Raw genomic sequence first — 21,470 nt, forward strand, 5'->3', positions numbered from 1 at the left:
TAAATAAAAATGTTGCAATTTTGTAATGTTCACCTCGCGGTTTAAATCAATATATATACGCAATTACAGTTTTTTTTTGCTTAGCTGCAATTATTATTTTCTGATGAAGCAAGAGCGCTAAGCGCCGTGCGTGGCGTACTACGTGTTACTTTTCTCAGCGCTGATTAGAATGGACCAATCACAGCCGGTGATGACTGCTGAATTAATCATTTTTTAATATTTGAATTTTTGGAAATTTATTTGCGTATTTCTTAAATGTATTAAATTAAAAATATATATTTTATAAGCGTATAAAGACAGAAAAATTTAACTATTTTGTCATTAATGGCATAGTGTTTTTATTCAGTTGCAAATTCACTCCTGATTAACCAAAAGCGCCAGAGTGCCATGTTACTTTTCTCAGCGCTGATAAGGATGGACCAATCACAGCCGGCCTTGATTACTAAACATGGAATGGGGTTAAAATCGGTTTAAAATCGGTATATATATATATTATATATATTATATATATATATATATATATATATATATATATATATAATGTTGTCGTCTTCTCACTAAGGCCCAAAAAAACATTTGTTTTTTGAACCCAAACTTTTAACTATTAACACTAGGCTTCTCACTAAGGCTTTGTAGATTTTCATTTTGAGTCAATAGCGCCCTCTGCAGATCATAGAATAGCACGACCTCCTTTCTATATATATATATACACACACACACACACACACACACACACACACACACACACACACACACACACACACACACACACACACACACACACACACTACCGTTCGAAAGTTTGGGATCAGTCAGACTTGTAATGTTTTTTAAAAAAGCCTCTTCTGCTCATCAAGGCTACATTTATTTGATCAAAAATACAGAAAAAAAAACTGTAATCTTGCAAAATGTTATTAGAATATAAAATAATGGTTTCTATTTAAATATCCTTTAAAATATAAACTACATCTGTGATGCAAAGCTGAATTTCCAGCATCATGACTCCAGTATAAAGTGTCACATGATCCTTCAGAAATCATTCTAATATGCTGATTTATTATTAGAATTATCAATGTTGGCAACATTTGTACAGCCAAATATTTTTTGAAAGCTGTGATACTTTTTTTCAGGATTCTTTGATGAATAAAAAGTTAAAAAGAACTGCATTTATTTAAAATAGAAATCTATATGTATATATATATATGTATATATATATATATATATATATATATATATATATGTATATATATATATATATATATATATATATATATCACACAATTAAAAACATCCACACACAGTCTGTACATATTAGTTTTATTGAGACTTTCCAAGATTAATAGTTCAGACATTACAAAGTTTTTGATACACATTTTAAAAAGTCTATGTACAAATTTGCATTGTGGGGTACGATTTTTCACCATAAATGTCATTTTTGGATTCAGAACTTCAGCTTACTAAAATAAAAAAAAAATAAAAACAATAAAAAAGAACTAAAATAAAACTACTAAATAAAACTCCTAATGTAGATAATGGAAAAATAAAACAAGAGTATACATATTAAAACAAAGAGCCGTAAATCATCATCTCAGATTCCAAAGAAACTAAAATATGAAACTAATTTAACATAGTAAGCTTACATGGCTTTAAGATTAACCGACGAGGCAGCATTTAAAACAAACAAACAATCCAGTCTTCACACAGCTGTGTTGCAAAATAAAAGTACATGGCTCAAGAATCATGATTTCGTCTTTTGTGGTCATTAAAATGTACTTTATTATATGCTATTGCAACACATATTTACCCCTGAGCAACATCCAACGAGCTAATATATAAAGCAAAGGACAGAAATAAGAGAAGTGAAAAAGCTGATGGCAGTAAAAGTTGTTTGAAAACTCAAAACAAGCAAAGCAAACGAACTTTCTGCACAGATTCCAGCCGGTCTACTTGAAACAAGTGAAGAAATAATTATTGCATGTACAAACAGATTGTCAGATCACGCTGCTGCAGTGCGGTCAGATGTCCTGTTAAACCGAGTTAATGCTCAGATGGGTTTGGTTGTGCTGTTGTAGACGAGTTTCTCTAAATCTCCGTAGGTGTTGACGTGTCCGCCGTTCACGGCCACATGCTGATGTTTGTTTCTGCGCTTTTTCTTTCCATTCAGAAGATAAAATGTGATAACAACCAGCAGGATGGCGATGGCGAGGCCCAGTACGATGGCCATGGCGATGATAGCTGAACAGAGACACCAGAGTCACGTTACGTAACACATCTGGACACGTCAGGAGATTCAAACAGAGGAACAGCAGCAGACTACAGACTAAAGACCTACTCAACATTTGTTTCCATGAAAAAAAAGACATGCAAGGTGCATTATTTTTGCTATTTAGTTTGAGGATACACTAAACGAAATATTACCTAAGACAGAGCAGGGTTATTACTGTTAATTAAAACTATAAAACATTTGTTACGTGAAATAAAATAATAATAATAATAATAATCTAAAAAATACAAATATAAAATATAAAAATGTAAAATAATAATAATAATAATAATAATAATAATAATAATAAAACGATATAAATATATAAGAATAAAAAATATAAAAATATATTAAATAATTACAATAATAATATAAAAAAATATATAAATATAATATAAATAAATACAAATATAAATATAAAAATGTAAAATAATAATACTATAATAATAATACAACGATATAAATATATATATATAAGACTAAAAAATATAAAAATATATAAAAATAATAATTACAATAATAATAATAATATAAAAAATATATATAAATATAATATAAATAAATACAAATATAAAATATAAAAATGTAAAATAATAATAATAATAATAATACGATAAAAATAAAAATATAAAAATATAAAAATAAAAACATAAAAATATATCAAATAATTTCATATAATAATAATAATAATAATAATAATAATAATAATATAATATTATGTATATATATATATATATATATATATATATATATATATATATATACTATATATATTCTATATATATAATTTATTTCAGCTATATGCCAATAATAATAATAATATAAATATAAAAATCTAAATAAATAAACATTTTATTTCAGCTATATGCCTGGGCAACATTTCCCATTTTCATTTCATTCATGTTGCTGATTTATTTTTTATTTTTTAATGTATACACACACACACACACACACACACACACACACACACACACACACACAGTAATAATAATAATAATAATAACTAAATAGGTACATTTTCTGAAGAAAATGTAAATGGTGCTTTCCTTGGCAAAATTTGGCACTGGTCTGTTGCTAAGGTGTTCAGAGTGGTTGCTAGGCAGTTGCAATTCTATGGCATTCTATTGCCATCTGGGTGTTTCTATAAGGTTTTCCATGGCAGTTATTAGGGGTTACAACTACATTCCTATGTGGTTGATAAGGTGTTGCTTGGCAGTTGCTAGGTTATTCTGGGTCGTTGCTAGGGTGTTGCTAGGGTATTTCGGGTGGTTGGTAACACGTAGCTAGGGCGAATCCATCAAAATAACTAAAATATTTATTAAAAATAAAACAAAACCTGATTTAAAATATAAACTATGATCGCATCTCAATGATATTAAAATACCACTGACACAGACACGGAGTAATAGATCACGGTACTTCGGTTTAATTTCTGACTCATTTCCCATACACTCAACATTCTTCTTTTAAGGAAAGCATGCGAGGAATGATATTTCTGCTTTAATTATGAAGCGTGTTTTGTATAAGTGGCATTACCTGTTTCGTTCTTGCCCTCTTGCTTCTCAAAATGAGCTCGTCTGGCAAACACATCAGACTCTGAAATACAAAATAAAGACACATGATTGCAGGAGAAACAACCTCGGTAAGTTTACAGGCTCATGTTTTCTTAAAGGGGTCATCAGATGCCCATTTTCCACAAGTTGATATGATTCTTCAGGGTCTTAATGAAAAGTCTGTAACATAGTTTGTTTAAAATGATTCAAAGGTAGTGCAAAAAACATCTTTTTTACCCTGTGTCAGAGCAAGCTGTTTTTTAGCATGTTCCTTTAAATGTTAATGAGCTCTGCTGACTCCGCCCCCTCTTCCGAGCCGCTCTAGCTGCATTCATCGTGAAACTTTCTAATCCAAAGATTCATTTCAAAAACATTACACTCACTTCTTCTGGAGGTGAAGCTGGATCACGAATCATTCGCGCGAACATAGACGCATTTATATAGATTCGGTCGCATTCTCTTCAAAAACGAGCGTAATCCTCGGCTCAGATGTCGGGAGTAAATGACGACTGCTATGTTCATTATTAGATCCAGCCACAGAGCACCTCAATCGCTTAGGAGACATTCTTGTCTACATCTGCACCGGCGGTGAAACAACGGCAGACTGATGACAGTCACTCAGGGGCGGAGCTAAGGTGCTGGAACACTACTGTCAATCAAACTGTCGTGGGAGGGGCCTGTTTTTGTGACAGGCATCTGAGATCGGCTCGATTTGAGAAAGGGATAAAGATTTAACGAGATTAAAAAAAAACACTGGGAGGATTTCTATCATTATAGGGTGGCTGTGTATGGAATTATATTTGCTTCAAAAAAATTTACGTAACTTTATAACACTGAACGTAACTTTTTCACAAACTATCAAATATATGCAATTACAAAAGAAGAAAACACTATGAAAATTTAACAGGCTCTTCAAATATGCTTCATTCTTTGATGATGTTTTTCAAAGATTCGTTTTCGCTAATCTTGGATTCTGAATGCATTGCCACAGATTTCGCTCACGCTTCGCAGTTTTTCGTTTGGTGTTTTGACACAAACCTCTCGTGGGGGCGGGGTTAACAGTGATCTACTCTGATTGGATAGTGAGCTTTTGATTGACAGGTGCTCTCTGACCGGGAAGTACAGACGCCACTCAGTGGCGCGCATATTGGAAAGCTCTCACGGTGATTTGTATGCAATACGTCATGCTTTGTATTACTAAATATGTAACTAATATTTGACCTTCGATCGTCTCAGTCTGTAAAGATGAGCTCTTGTCCTTCAAGGCATCTTGAAGTGAGCTTGTGTTACTGAAGTAACCAGTAACATCGCTACAAGTTTTATTCATGTTACAGTGTGCAGCAGTTCGCTGCGGGTTATTATTGTCATTCAGTAACACAAGCTTACTTCAAGCTGCCTTGAAGGACAAGAGCTCATCTTTACAGACTGAGACGATCGAAGGCCAAATATTAGTTACATATTTAGTAATACAAAAAATCTTTTTTTTAATTAATGCAGAGAACAAAAACAAAGAATCTAGGTGAAGTATCATAACTTAATTTGATAGAGCTGTTTCCGTTTATGTAAAGCATTTGGACCATCCTGCAAAAAGCATCGCCAAAGCCAATTTTTCGTAGAGCCTGAAATAAAAATTCATGTTCCAATGTGTCGAAAGCTTTGTTATAATCTAAAAAGAAAAAGACACCATCACTGTCTATTAAATCTGAATAATCTAACACATCTAGAACTACCCGTATATTATTAGTAATGTGCCTTTTCTGCATAAATCCTGATTGTGTTTTCACCGCGAGAGCTTTCCAATATGCGCGCCACCGAGTGACGTCTGTACTTCCCGGTCAGAGAGCACCTGTCAGTCGAAAGCTCACTATCCAATCAGAGTAGATCACTGTTAAGCCCGCCCCCCACGAGAGGTTTGTGTCAAAACACCAAACGAAAAACTGCGAAGCGTGAGCGAAATCTGCGGCAATGCATTCAGAATCCACGATTAGCGAAAACGAATCTTGAAAAACACATCATCAAAGAATGAAGCATATTTGAAAAGCCTGTTAAATTTGTGCGACTGGGTTCATTTTTTTCATTTTCATTGTGTTTTTCTTCTTTTGTAATGGCATATTTTTGATAGTTTCTGAAAAAGTTACGTTCAGTTGTATAAAGTTACGTTTTTTTTGAAGCAAATATAATTCCATAGCTGTGTACACACAACCACACACACACATTTCAGTACAAACAACTTGTAAAAGTGCATGTAGCATCCGATGACCCCTTTAATAAAAATCTTATTTGCATGACACAGTGACCAGCTATGAAAGAACATCTGAGAAATATCACTTTAAAAATATTTGTGAATGACTATTTAATCAGAAGGCAATTTTGTTTAACAGTAACATGTACGAATGAATACTTCACATGAGAAAAGTCAGTTCATTTTGACTCCACGTTGAGTAATAATACAGTAAAGCTCACCGGTCACTCCAGTGCAGGACTGCATGCACTTCTCCTCCGTGTCAAAGCGGTTTTCATTTCCATCGCAGCCGCCGTAGTTGAAGCGATTACAGCTCTGCTCGTACGGATTGAAGTACCAGTTAGTGAAGCTTGCGCGACACGGGCCTGTTATCGGCGGCTCCACGCAATGAACTGGAAGAATGAACGCATCACTGGTTAATGAGGAATTTAATATTGAGGAGGAAAACAGTACTGCATTCGGACAAAACTCTAATTTCACTTTACAAAGATAAAACAATGGATCTGAGAACATATGATGAATAAAATATTTGTAACATTTCCTAATTGTATTTTATATTGTAATTTACACAAACTAAAAATATACACCATACAAAAAAACAAAATTCATACATTAAAAAAAAAATAAAACACACTTAAAAAAATTATAATCTATCATACTTAAAAAGATTGCATATACTGTATAATGACAGAAAAATTAAATATAAATTAAATAGGTTTTTCAAGATAAAATTAAAAACAAAATACATTATTAAAAAAACAAATAAATATTCAAAATAAAAAAAAAAAAACAAAAACATTGATTAGTTTTTTTTCAAGATAGAATTATAATCAAAAATATTTATATTGATGTATTTTATGCATACATAAAACAAAAAAAAATAAAAAAAAAATAAATACATAGATATATAAAAAAAAAATATACACACTAAATAAAAAAAAACTAAATTTAAAGATAAAATTATTATCAAAAATATATTTTTTAATGTTTGCACATTTCATAACAAAACAATTAAATAGAAATTAAATACAATAATAAAAGTATAATACTTAAAAATATATTTTTAATGTTTGTGTATATAATAACAAAAATATAAATGAAACACGGTGATGTTATGTTTTTCAACATAAAATTATCATAATAATAGATGTATTATTAAAAATTTATATATTCAGTTTTGCATATAACAAAATAAAAATGAAATACAGTGATCAGTTTTTTGAGATAAAATTATAAATCAATAAATACTTAGAGATATATGTGACCCTGGACCACAAAGTCATATTCATATTGAGTCATAAATAAATAATCTCTCCATTGATGTATGGTTTTTATTAGGATCTGACAATATTTGTCTGAGATACAACTATTTAAAAATCTGGAATCTGAGGGTGCAAAAAAATCTACATATTGAGAAAATCATCTTTAAAGTTGTTCAAATGAATTCATAGCAATGCATATTACTAATCAAAAATTAAGTTTTGATATATTTACAGTAGGAAGTTTACAAAATATCTTCATGGAACATGATCTTTACTTAATATCCTAATGATTTTTGGCATAAAACAAAAAAACGATAATTTAGACCCATACAATGTATTTTTGGCTGTTTCTACAAATATCCCCCAGAGACTTAAGACTGCTTTTGTGCTCCAGGGTCACATATTTAAAGTTAAAGTTAAAAATGTGAAATATAAATCACCTTTGCTTTTGTCCACAGTTATATCCAGCAATCGACGGAACTTACGGTCCACTGAACAGAAAGACGAGAAAAACTGAAATGAATCCATTCAGTCACACATAAACCTAATAAATGACCTAAACCTCATTTCAGTCTCCAATTAAAGTACATTTACAGGGACAGCTCATCAATAAATAAAGAATAAAATAAAATAAAAAGGAATCAAAATTCTGTCATCATTTACTCGCTCAGGCTCAATCCTGTGTGTTCTTTACTAAATGAAAGAATAATAAAGCATTTGATAATAAAGCAGCATAAAAGCATCACATATGACATATGCACTTATCTGAAGTCTTCCGATGTCAAACGCTAGCTTCTCCGTGAATAACAACTTGATAACTTGAGTAAACTATTCCTTTAAGACCTAAAGTGATGTGTATCTTGATGTGTATCGCTCAAAAGTTTGTGATCAGTAAGACTTGTGATGTTTTTTAAAGAAGTCTCTTTTGCATCAAGGCTGCATTTATTTGATCAGAAATACAGAAAAAAAACAGTAATCTTACAAAATGTTATTACAATATAAAATAATGGTTTCTATTTTAATATACTTTAAAATATAAATACAGATCATAACACAGAAACAAATTAATAACATAAACCTTAATGGATTCTTTGATGAATAAAATGTAAAACACTGAAGACTGGAGTAATGATGCTAAAAATTCAGCTTTGATCACAGGAATAAATTAAGATTTTAAAGTGTATTAAAATAGAAAGCATTATTTTATATTGTAATAACATTTAGCAAGATTTCTGTTTTTGTTTTTTTTCGGTATTTTTTAACAAATAAATGCAGCCTTGATGAGCAGAAGAGAGTTCTTTTAAAAATATTACAAGTCTTACTGACCCCAAACTTTTGAGTGGTAGTGTATGTATCATGTGTCTGGATGTTTGTCCTCACGTTTGGAGCATTCAGCCTCGTCCGAACCGTCGCTGCACTGCGCTTCCCCGTCACACTCCAAATCTTTCTCGATGCAGCATTTATTTGAACACGAGAAATGATCCGGACCGCAAGCCGTGCCACACTGCTCACCTGTGTGTGTTCAGAAGACCAGATCACTCGCACATGTCTATATGAATATTCTAGACACTAATTAAAATGAAATCATCAGCATTCTTGGACTTACGTTGAACAGAGTTCGGACCTAATCTTCCAGACGGAGGCGGCGCAAAAACTGCGATAAGAAAATATTTCAAATAAAACAAAAACACCTTATTTTGAAAAGTCACTCTAAAAAAAATGTATTTTAATATAAAAAAGCATGCACAGACAGACATTGCATGTCACATAAAGAAGCTCTTGTAATTTCTGATCATGTACATTTATGATAAATCGCTTGTCCTTATTTGTATGCTGCTTCTGAATAAAGAGTATGCTACATGAGTAAATGTATTTACAGGGTTACGTTTTAATAAACACATCTGCCACAAAGCATTTTAACCATAATCTGGTTTACTTTGCAAGAAAAAACACCAAATCCTCATGACTGGTAAACCCAAATGTCAACGATTTAAATATATTTATGATATATTTATCCAAAGCATCTGCTTATTCATATATATATACAGTACAGGTCAAAAGTTTGGAAACATTACTATTTTTAATGTTTTTGAAAGAAGTTTCTTCTGCTCATCAAGCCTGCATTTATTTGATCAAAAATACAGAAAAAACAGTAATATTGTGAATATATTATTACAACTTTAAATAATAGTTTTCTATTTGCATATACTTTAAAAAAAATAATTTATTGCTGTGATGCCCCAAAGCTGAATTTTCAGCATCATTACTCCAGCCTTCCAGTGTCACATGTAACCATCCAGTCTATCACATGATCATTTAGAAATCATTCTAATATTCTGATTTATTATGAGTGTTGGAAACAGTTCTGCTGTCTAATATATTTGATGAATAAAAGGTTAAAAAAACTGCATTTATTCAAAATAAAAAAAATTCTAATATATATTCTAATAATATATTTTCTTTACTATCACTTTTTTTATCAATTTAACACATCCTTGCTGAATAAAAGTATTGATTTTATTTAAAAAAAAGAAAGAGAAAAAAAATTACTGACCCCAAATTACTGACCAGTAGTGTATATTGTTATTACAAAATATTTATATTTTAAAAACATAGCTCCTTTTTTTTATTTTTTATTTTTTACTTTTTATTCATCAAAGTATCCTAAAAAAGTATCACATGTTCTGAAAAAATATTAAGCAGCAGAACTGTTTCCAACTTTGATAATGAATCATCATATTAGAATGATTTCTAAAGGATCATGTGATAATGATCCTAAAAATTCAGCTTTGCATCACAGAAATAAATGATAATTTAAAGTATAATAAATTTAAAAACAATAATTTAAATTGTAATAATATATCACAATATTACATTTTTTTCTGTATTTTTGATCAAATAAATGCAGGCTTGATGAGCAGAAGAAACTTCTTTCAAAAACATTAAAAATAGTAATGTTTCCAAACTTTTGACCTGTACTGTACATAGAGAGAGAGAGAGAGATAGTCAGGTATCTGTAGTTAGATACTCACTGACTTTCTACTTGTTTTTTGCACTCTGACAGTTTTATCTGTAATTAACTGGCATGCACTTATAACATGACCATAAAAAGCTCAATACCTGAAACTTTGTCGCAAGCATTCAAGCATTCGTTGAGCGCCAGGTAGTTGTTGCGGTTTGGTCTGCAGCCTCCAAACTTGAACTGTTCACATTTCTCTGTGACGGCGTTGTAGTGCCAGCGTGGGAAAGAGCCTCGACACGGACCCTCTTTCTTCGGCACCAGACAGTGATCTGATGGGAAAAAAATCAGTCATTTATTTATTATTTATTCCCAACAAATGTTATGCATGAACAAGTAACATTTTATTAATTTTTATGTTCTTCCAGACATAAAACACCAAAATTATAATATAATTTGCATGCAACACTGTATATAAAGTCTTCTGAATCAACACGTGTTTTGCCGCTGCTTCTAGCGTCTTGTAACATGACAAATTGCAAGTGCAAATGCAAATGAGATTTGCAAACCTCTGCGGTGGAGAGTGAGTTATGACATTTTAAAATTATAAATGAAACCATTTAAGAGACAAAGATATAAAAACATAACAGCAAATATAACCCTGTAACAAAAAAATCTTTATACGATTTTATCGGCCGATATGAGCCTGTCACAGATATATCGGTATCTGCGACTATGCCGTTGATATACCACCGATATGCTAATTTTTTTACATAACATAAAACGCAGGTAAAATGCTTGTAAATGGTGTAATAATGTAGTTTGTCCAGCAGTATTGTTTGCTACTGACCTGGATGAAATGCTATAAACCTTAAGTGTATTGAATTTACCATTTGACCATCTCGAGGCCCCCTTTCGAAGGGAACGTACATGTTACATTCAAAGGTCATTAAAGTGCGCGAGACGTGAATTTAAATAGTATTTATTTACAAAGGTACATTATGTCACACTTCACACTTCTCTAGTAAGTTTCATCTGTGTGTGAAGAGTGCAGACAGTAGCGCAAAATGTAGGAATTGAACTGAAATAAAGTTGAATACGCAGAATAAAGCTGAAAGGAATTGAACTGAAATAAAGTTGAATAAACTTTACTGTTCAGTGAACTGATGTCAGACTCATTTTAGATAAAGTTTACTGTTTAATTGTTAAATGCCCTGCCTCCATTACATATCCTTGTCACGTCATTATAAGTGTTTGATCACCCCGTGTTTGAGTGATCATTGTAAAAAATGTTTATGTATTTATATTCTGTTTATGTATATACTATTTTAGATATAGTACCAGTCAAAAGTTTGGACACATGAATGGGAAAGTGTCCAAACTTTTGACTGGTAATGTACACAAAGAATATCGGCCGATATATCGATATCGGCCCTTTTTTACTCCCTAATATCGGTATCGGCCCCCAAAAAGCCAGATCGCTCAGGCTCTAATAGTAACGCTTTAATGCAATTAACGTCAGTATCAAATATCACATTATCTTTTATGGAAACTCGAATTAAAGCTTCATTACTTGAACAATACACTGTCAAGACAGGTTTAAGTTTTGATTTATGACTTAATAAAAGTGAAGCTGTGAATGAGCAAGCAAATACATATACAACATCGATTTAGTAAAATTATGCATGTGTTGTCACGTCACGAATGACTTTCCTGAGTGTGTTTTACAGTCGTTGGAATACTGTACTGCTCATTTACATAACCGTGTGTGTGTGTGAACACATGAACTATGTGAAATATGAATGCTTATTAAAAAACAAAACAAAACTGAAACTATCACTTACATTACACAACACACAAGATGAAACATGAAAGACCACATGCTGACATGATTTATCATAGTAAATAATGTCTCGTCCCTCAGTTTCTAAAAATGAACGTTTGTATTGTAAGTTAAGCTCTGAACTCACTGTACTCAATTATTTGCTGTCTGCATGTCACAGATGCTGCTGATAAACATGCATTTGACTCTTGGAAAAACATTAATATTTAATTAATTTTTAATGTCAATGTCACATTTTCTTGCCATCAATGATGACACAAACACTGCACTTTGAAAACACAAGGCAGCAAAACCCTATAAATAATGCAGAAACACTATAAATAATGCAAAAACACTATAAATAATGGAAAAACACTATAAATACTGCAAATGCAACATGATTAATTTAAATGAACACAGAGTCATGTAAATATCTGTTCAGCATGAAAACTAATAGAACTGGTCTACAATTCAGGGTTCATGTGGTTTCTAGATCTAGATCTACATTTTACAGCTAGACGTCTTCGCAAACGCTCAATCATTCTCTGTGAAACTCCCACCGCAAAACCTGCCACACCAGTTTGTGAAGCACTCAATTCTACTGAAACCAGGAAACATCAAGCAATCAGTCACAAAACTACAACTCCTGAATCATTTCAATTAAAAATAAATCATTAAACTGCTGATTTGACCATTTCGACCAAGCAAAGCTGAAATTACTTACTAATAAACCTCCTTTTAATAGGAAGTATGACATGGGTGGGGGGGGGTCTATTTTTAGAAAACAAGACCAGTCTGGGTTAACAGAAGGAAACTATGTATGTATTCAAGTCTGAGAAATCCTGGAAAATGGTTAATCCATGTTTTCCGACAACTATTTTTAAGGCAACTTCAAAACCTGTTGGACTAGAACTCATCTGAGGTCAACAGCGCATGTGAATTTCACTGTGAAAAATCAGATTAAATGACTGCGAAACACTTATCAGAAACCATGACAGAAGTTACCCAATAAACACTTTAAAAGCAAGCTGTTGCTTTTAATATCATAACACATATGGATCAGGCTTTGGTCAGGTTTTTGACTGGCTTATGCACGTCAGTTTCTAAATGAAAAAAAAGCATTATTTGTGTATAATTTTGGCAATATTGAATGAAAAACTGCGGTGCATGAGCTCAGTTTAATGAGGCCTATGATCAAGCAGATCCAAAAAGAAATACAAAACCTGTGCTAATTGAAAGACAACAAGATGACAAAAAAATTGAATCCTAAATTTGGCTATAATACAGAAAAATAAGAGATTTACTAGTCATTTTTGACCAGGAACACCAAAAGGATTTTCAGCACAACAGAAGGGATAAAAAATGCATACATAAATGAAGTAAACACACAACATATGTTTTTTTTTTTTTTTATGTACTCACGGAGTGACTGTTCTGGTGTCAGGACCAACACTGACACCTGAGCCGATCCCGTCTGATTAGCGTCATCTGTGACCGTGAGTCTGAACTTATACATCCCCGGAGAAAGATTGGAGACTGTCACTGAATCCTCAAAATGCTCTTTCTGAAAAAAAAAAAAGAGAGATTAAAAATGAGAAATATAAATTATCGGTTATATCAGTTAAAATTACATTCAAGCCTATATATACACAATGCATGATAAATAATTTTAATGCACTAATTATGCCCTGTAATGCACCTTATGTCCTGTAATTCATTGTAACACCTTTAGAAAATATAACTCATTAAATCAACCAATTTCAACCAATATCGGTAATACTTTACATGAACCCTTTATATATAATGTATTAAAAATATTTTGAATGCATTAATTATGCATTATAATATTTTTAATTAAATAAATATAAAAATAAAAAAATAAAATATACTATTATAATATTAATATTTTCATTGTTACAACTTCAGAAAGTACAATTCATTCAAATGCATGAAAACAACCAATTTCAATCAATATCGGTAAGACTTTACTTGAAGCCATTCTATGTAATGCATCCTAAAAATATTTTAATGCATTAATTATGCCTTATAATAATGCACTGTATGAACTCATGAATAATTATAACCACACTTATAATATATTAAAATATTTACCTTTTCATTGTTATGCCTTTAAAAATATAATTCTTTAAAACACATTAAGACAATCAGAACCAACAAATATCAGTAACACTTTACATGAAGCTTTTATATATAATGCATTAGAAAATTATTTTTAATACATTAACTATAATTTAATATTTATCTATTCTTTGTTATACCTTTAGAAAGTATAATTCATTAAAAACCACAAACAAATTCAACAAATATCGGTAACGCTTTACTTGAAGCCATTCTATGTAATGCATTATAAAAGTCTTTTAATGCATTAATTATGCTTTGTAATACATTGTATGATATCATGAATATTTATAACCACAGTTATATTATAATACTTACCCATTCATTGTTATTGTATAAATATAATCAGATAATAATTCATTAAAACAAATGAAAACAACCAGTTTTATAAGCAGCAAGGAATTTGCAAAGTGCATATTAACTTTTTTATATTCTTAATATTTTATACTTTTCTTACAATTATTTATAAAAATATATGATGCATTATAATATACATTATGAATAACTTTATAATGCCTTATGAATAAAGGCCACAGACAGGTAAAGGTAAATATCTAAAGAAAAAAAAAATATTAAAATGGTAGTTTAACAAAGTCACACATAGGCACCATTTATATCTGTCTAAAAAACTAATCTTGCGCATTTTCATAAAATCTTATTCTAATAATGAACCTGAACTCACAGTAATAACAGCTGACGGGTCTCCAGACACCTGTACCCACTCATATTTTACGATCTTTTTATCGTCTGTGCTCTCAATGCCGTTCAGAGTCACATCTTCTTTGGGCTGAACGACTCTGTCCTGCCCGGCCACTGCGACTGGAGGTTTGTCCTCCACATCTGCAAGAAATCAAAACACACAATAAATAAAATACAATACAAAACAAAAAAGGTAAAAATTGAAAACAAACACAATAAAAAAAACGATAACGAGTAAGCAAGCCAGAGCTTATGACAGAAATAACAGAAGACAGATCTTGTATACTGAAGATGAGCTAGGTGAGTTAGGAGAACTATTAAAGTGCCTGAGACATGCAAAGGAAATGAAAGTTTGAGACTAAAAGATACTGACACTAAACAGGCTGCATGATAAGATTCTACACGGTTGATACCAGGGGCGTAGAAACATAACAGCGATGTTATCATGTCTTTGCGTTCAGCTCATGGGTAATCTTTACTTTTTAAAGTCCTAAGACTCCATGAGATCAGAATTAGTGAATTTTAGTTCCATAAAAAAAGCAAAACTACGGATCTTGGACTCCTTTTGATTGTCAATCAGATTGTTGTGATGTAAACTAAATACTACTGGCTATTCAATTTATATTAAATATGTAATATTAAATATGTCTTTGCAAAAAACTGCCCTAGCATTATTTTTTGTATCACTGAGATACTATTATAGTTTTTACGGTAACACTTTACAATAAGGTCCCATTAGTTAATGCATTAACTAACAATGAACATTACTTACAGTATTACAATAATATGTTAATAAAAAACAGTTGTTCATTGTTAGTTCACGTCAGCTGAGATCCATTAAATATTATTAACGGAAACTACTTTTGATTTTAAAAATGTATTAAGAAATGTTGAAATTAACATTAATTTAGATTAATAAATGCTTTAGAAGTATTTGCCATTCTTATTACTTTTTATTTCATTTTATACTTTGAATTAGTTTTTTATGGTTTCCATTTTTATTTTAATTAAATATTTACTAATTCCGTTGTGTGTTTTGTCCTTTTTATTAGTTTTTTTTTTATCCATTATATTTCATTTTTATATTTCACTTTCTTTTATTTCTATGTTTTTTATAATTTTAGTTATCTATATCAATATATTATGGGATCCCCAATGTGTCCATCTTCTCAAATTATTCCTACGCCCCGGTTACTACAACCAAACAAAATATGAAACAACTCAAAACATCAGAAGCATCAATCAACAACCATAAATACATCAATAATTACATCATCAACTACTCCAAATCCCAAATCAGAATTGAAAACACTGCGCATAAAAATCCTGAATATACTCATTAAACTGTAAAAAACACGAGACGTCTACAATAGACTTCTAAACACATTTAAGATCATTTTCCTTACCTGGCCCCTGTTGCACAACGTAATCTTTAAAAACAGATTTCAAATCACACTGGTCAACTATATAAAGAAAACGTAATGTCTTTTAATATCTCCAGATACACGTTTATACATGGTTTCCTCTCACACCAAAATTTTTCTCCCAAAATAAAATCTAAAAAAACTGAATATTAGAACATAATAACTTAATCCCTGAAGACTCTCCCCCTAAAAAAGCGGCAGACTTTCTTTTGTTTGTAAAGACAGTTGAAGATGAAGCACGCGCTGATGCTTTTGGGATTTTCTCCGTGTTCTATCAGAGCCACATTACAGTTTGGATCATTACAGCAGGCCAGAACACAGTCTTCAGGCCGAGACACTTGAGGAGAAGACAGGAACGTGGCCCCTTCCTTCACAGATTCATCTGTGTCCAACACAAAATCTTCTTTGCCAAGACTGAACTTATCCATGCACTTCCCTTCATCCTGAGCCTCTGATGGAGCCACTTGGAGACAGATGTGCAAAACCACCGCGGGTCCAGAAGAACCAGAGCCGAGCCGGAGTCATTCTCTGAATGAACAGAAGCCTGTATAAACTATTCAAAACCAATCTGAAAAGAAAGAAAACTTATATTATATATAGCTGGTAGAAAGAATCACATAAAAACAGAACGAATCAAAAAGGAGTCATTCTCCAAAGAACAAAACCTCCTGATAAAACCCTTTATAAATGATTCAAAACCAATTGAAGAAGAAAGACACAAAACTTTAAACAGTAAAACTTCTAAATATATGTAGGCTATATTATATGGATTTAATCATTCTACCAGCTATATACAGTAATATAAATATAACTGATAGAATTAATAAATCCAATGAAAAAAACAAAAAGGAGTCATTCTCCAAAGAACAAAACCTCTAGTTAAACCCCTTTATAAATGATTCAAGACCAGTCTGAAAAGAAAGAAAGAAGAAAAAAATAAATAAACCGTACAACTTTCAAATAATATTTATATTATATATAGCTGGTAGAATAACTAAATCCATAAAGAATCAAAAAGGAGTTATTCTCTAACGAACAAAACCTCCAGTAAAAGCCCTTTATAAATGATTCAACATGATTCTGAAAAGAAAGAGATGATTTTAAAAATAAAAACTAACAAATAATACTTAAATGGATTTATATTATATGGATTTAGTCATTCTACCAGCTATATTTATTTTTATTTTAATTTATGGCTTATTTATAAATCTATAAACAATAAAAATAAAAATAAAAAGAGTATTTATTTAAAGAACAAAACCTACAGTAAAATCCCTTTAAAAATGATTTAAGAAACATATTTATAAAACATAGTCATATATTAAATCCAGAACCATTATTTAATTCCCAAATAATAATTTTATTAATTTATAAAACATAGTCCATCCATAAACAATTAAAAAGGAGTCAAAACTTAAAGAAAAAGCCATCCATAAACAATTAAAAAGAAAAAAAAAACATAAAAAAAAAACCCTATAAAAGTTGAAAGACCAATCTGAATAGAATGAAAAAAATAAAACATTAAAAATTAAAAACAATAATAATAATAATAATAAAGTCATTATCAAAATACCAAAAATCCATAATGAATAACAATAATAATAATAATAATAAAGTCATTATCAAAATAACAAACCCTCCAGTAAAATCCCTTTCCAATGTTTATGACCAAAAACAATAATACTTCTAAATATTTATAATACATCGTCTAAATAATGACTAATTCCAAAAAAAAAGAATTCATAAGGAGTCTTTCTCCTCCGGACAATAACTGACAATGTCTTCTTTCTTAATACAAACATATGTCATTGTTATGGAGATGACTTACATCGACCCATATGAACCCCAAATCAACGTCGAGCCATTACACGAGCTTATTAATATACAATATGACACTTTAATACACGTATTATCGTCACTCAGTCTATATAAATAAATAAATAAATAAATAAATAAATAAATAAATAATCAGTTTTATAAACGTTACACAATTTGTAGGCTAAACAATAATGATTCAACCAATAAAGTCATTTTCTCCCCTAACTTAAGGTCAAATCTAAAACGAAGAGAAAACAACTTGAAACAATGTACTAAACACAGGTTTCCACCCCAGTATTGTTGCACCTATCAGACGTAAACATCACAGGCCGCCGGAAGAAGAAAAGCAGCAGATATTTGTTTTTGTTTTTTTGTGTTCGTCAGTAAAAGATCTAAACTTGAAACACTTCATCATCTTACCTATTTAAGCAGCTCTACAAGTGTTCGTCTCCTCCGAAACGGCGCGACTCCTCATCAGCCAGACAGAAATCGTCGTCTCAAACAGAGTTTCGGTGGAAATGCGTCGTTGATTCCGAGTAAACCTGCGGCGGTCAGATCTGGAGCTTGAGGTGAGGTGTGTCCGATACCGAGACACCTGTGCGAGCAGTAACTCCCCACCTCAAGACCCCGCCCCATACTCCTACAACGAGTAAAACAATATAAGAACCACACACTCTCTGCATTACTCATTTACATGCTTGGGGAAATATATATATGTGTGTATATATATATATAAGGCCTTTTTTTTTGTCCTGATTTTAAAGTCTGTTGTCTGAGTCTGACTCGAACAGATATAAAAGCACACTGTCTTAAACAGGACATGGCTTACCACAGACTGACACATGATGCCTGTGGCTACAGTGTGTGTCTATTTCTTCTGTAAAGAGCCAGTAACCTAAATATTATAAAATATATGTTTTTTGTATAGATAGTTATTGTCTGCATCATGTGGAAAGGAGTTGTTTTGATTTGCAATAGCACTATTTATTTATTTATTTTTAAAAAGAGATCATTTATTAAAGATTTTTATAAATGTGTTTCATTACATTTATGGAGTGTCTGTGATAAAGCTGATGGTAACGTTTCGTTTCCTTCAGCAGATGCATCATTCCCACAGACCTCAAGACGGTCACGTATTCATGTCTAGTTTCATCAAAACCTCAATGCTGATGCTGAAAAAAATCAGGTTTGAGAGCCAAATCAGCTCGAATACATTTGTGGATGTATTACTTATTTTGTTTCAGATGATATGAAATACATCACATGCTATATTCTAGTCACTATAGGTGGATTTGTTCTAATGAAATACACGATACTAGAAGAATACTTCAATATTAAACTAGATAAAAAAGTTCGTCAAGACAAACTTTAAGTTGGCTTGAGAAAGCCTGAACAGAAAGTTTGAAAAGTTTAGAAAGTTTGAAAAGTTGAAAAGTTTAGGAAGTTTAATAAAGCAAGTGAACCTAGCATGTCATTAGCATGATTAGCAAAGTTACTAGCCTGTTTATAGCATGATAAGCTAGTTACTCGATGTCGCTAGACATGTTTCTAGCATGATATTCGCATATGACTAGCATTCACTAGCATGTTTTTGCTGATTAAGCGACAGTAGTGACTAGCATGTCGCTAGCATGTTTCTAGCATGATTAGCAAGTGACTAGCATGTCGCCTAGCCCTGTTTTTAGGGGGGCATGATTAGCAAGTGACTAGCATGTTTTTTAGCATGATAGCGAGTACAATAACCTAGCATGTCGCTAACATGTTTCTAGCATTGATTAGCACAGTGACGTAGCATGTCACTAGCATGTATAGCAAGTTACTCAGCATGTGCGCTAACATTGTTTTAGGCTATGATTAGCGAGTAGTGACTAGCATGTCGCTAGCATGTTTTTAGCCATGACTAGCGATGTGACTAGCATGGCGCTAGCATTTGTTTTAGCATTGATTAGCAAGTGACTAGCATGTTTCTAGCATGATTAGCAAGTGACTAGCCATGTCAGTAGCATGCTTAGCAAGTTACTAGGCATGTCGGCATAGATGGTTCCCTAGCATGATTAGCCCACGTGACTAGCATGTCAGCTAGCATGTTTCTAGACATGATGTAGCGAGTGACTAGCATGTCGCTAGCAAGTTTTAGCATGATTAGCAAGTGGACTAGCATGTCACTAGCATGGATTTCTAGGCATGATTAGCAAGTGACTACTAGCATAGCACTAGCATGATCTAGCAAGTTAACTAGCATGTTTTTAGCATTGATTAGCAAGTGGACTAGCATGTCGCTAGCATGTTTCTAGCATGATTAGCAAGTGGAGCTAGCATGTTTTTGGCTTAGCATGATGTTCAGCGAGTGATTAGCATGTCGGACTAGCATGTTTTATAGCATGATTAGCGATTTTAGTGACTAGCATGTCGCTTAGGAAGTTTTCTAGCATGATTAGCACGTGACTAGCATGGTCCGCTAGCATGTTTCTAGCAATGATTAGCAAGTGACTAGCATGTTCACTAATGCATGATTATTAGTACGATTGACTAGCATGTCACTAGCATGTTTCAGCCATGATTAGCAATGTGACTAGCATGTCACTTAGACATGATTAGCAAGTTACTAGCATGTCGCTAGCATGTTTCTAGCATGATTAGCAAGTGACTAGCATGTCGCTAGCAATGTTTCTAGCATGATATTACGCGAGTGACTAGCATTTCACTAGCATGTTTTTAGCATTGATTAGCGAGTGACTAGATTGTCGCTAGTATGTTTCTAGCATGATTAGCAAGCTAGTGATAGCATTGTTGCTGCAGGTGTTTTAGCAGGATTAGCAACGTGACTAGCAGGTCACTAGCATGATTAGCAAGTAACTAGCATGTTTCTAGCATGATCTTAGCAGGTGACTAAGCATGTTTTCTAACATAATTAGTCATGTTGCTAGGATAGATAGATAGATAGTATAGATAGTAGATAGATAGATAGATAGATAGATATAGTCGATGATAGATAGATAGATAGATATATAGATAGATAGATTAGATATATAGATAGATAGAAACAGTCAGGATAAATAGATAGATAGATAGCGATAGACGGTAGAATAGATAGATTATGATCAGATAAATTAGAAATAGTCAGATGATAGGATAGATAGATAGATAGACAGATATAAATAGTCAGATGATAGATAGATAGATAGATAGATAGAAATAGGTTTGATGAAAGATAGAATAAATAGAAATATAGATAGATTAGAAAATTTTATATAGATGAGTTTGAATGATGTTCAAATGGTATTAGAAA

The 21,470-nt window shown here is 31.8% G+C and overlaps 1 protein-coding gene across 1 annotated transcript; it reads right to left on the minus strand.

The window, feature by feature from the left end:
* Positions 1-1,303: 1,303 nt before the first annotated feature.
* LOC109057707 (kunitz-type protease inhibitor 1-like) lies at positions 1,304-16,791 on the minus strand. The gene is made up of 11 exons (XM_042773367.1): positions 16,567-16,791; positions 16,346-16,424; positions 14,923-15,080; positions 13,524-13,665; positions 10,441-10,611; positions 8,927-8,974; positions 8,701-8,832; positions 7,761-7,811; positions 6,280-6,450; positions 3,800-3,859; positions 1,304-2,235 (listed from the first exon to the last, which is right to left on the minus strand). The coding sequence occupies exons 1-11, from the start codon at positions 16,789-16,791 to the stop codon at positions 2,045-2,047; spliced, it is 1,428 nt and encodes a 475-aa protein (XP_042629301.1). The 3' UTR covers positions 1,304-2,044.
* Between the last annotated feature and the right edge of the window lie 4,679 nt (positions 16,792-21,470).

This window comes from Cyprinus carpio, chromosome A17 (assembly GCF_018340385.1).
Source record: "Cyprinus carpio isolate SPL01 chromosome A17, ASM1834038v1, whole genome shotgun sequence".
NCBI lineage: Eukaryota > Metazoa > Chordata > Actinopteri > Cypriniformes > Cyprinidae > Cyprinus > Cyprinus carpio.

Excerpts from the sequence above, each read along its gene's own strand:
- LOC109057707 (XM_042773367.1), bottom strand. The coding sequence starts at position 16,791 with ATGGATAAGTTCAGTCTTGGCAAAGAAGATTTTGTGTTGGACACAGAT. Across the intron at positions 15,081-16,345 it reads CGTTGTGCAACAGGGGCCAG|ATGTGGAGGACAAACCTCCA; the intron begins GTAAGGAAAATG and ends GATTTCTTGCAG. Across the intron at positions 8,975-10,440 it reads TGCTTGCGACAAAGTTTCAG|TTTTTGCGCCGCCTCCGTCT; the intron begins GTATTGAGCTTT and ends TTCTTATCGCAG.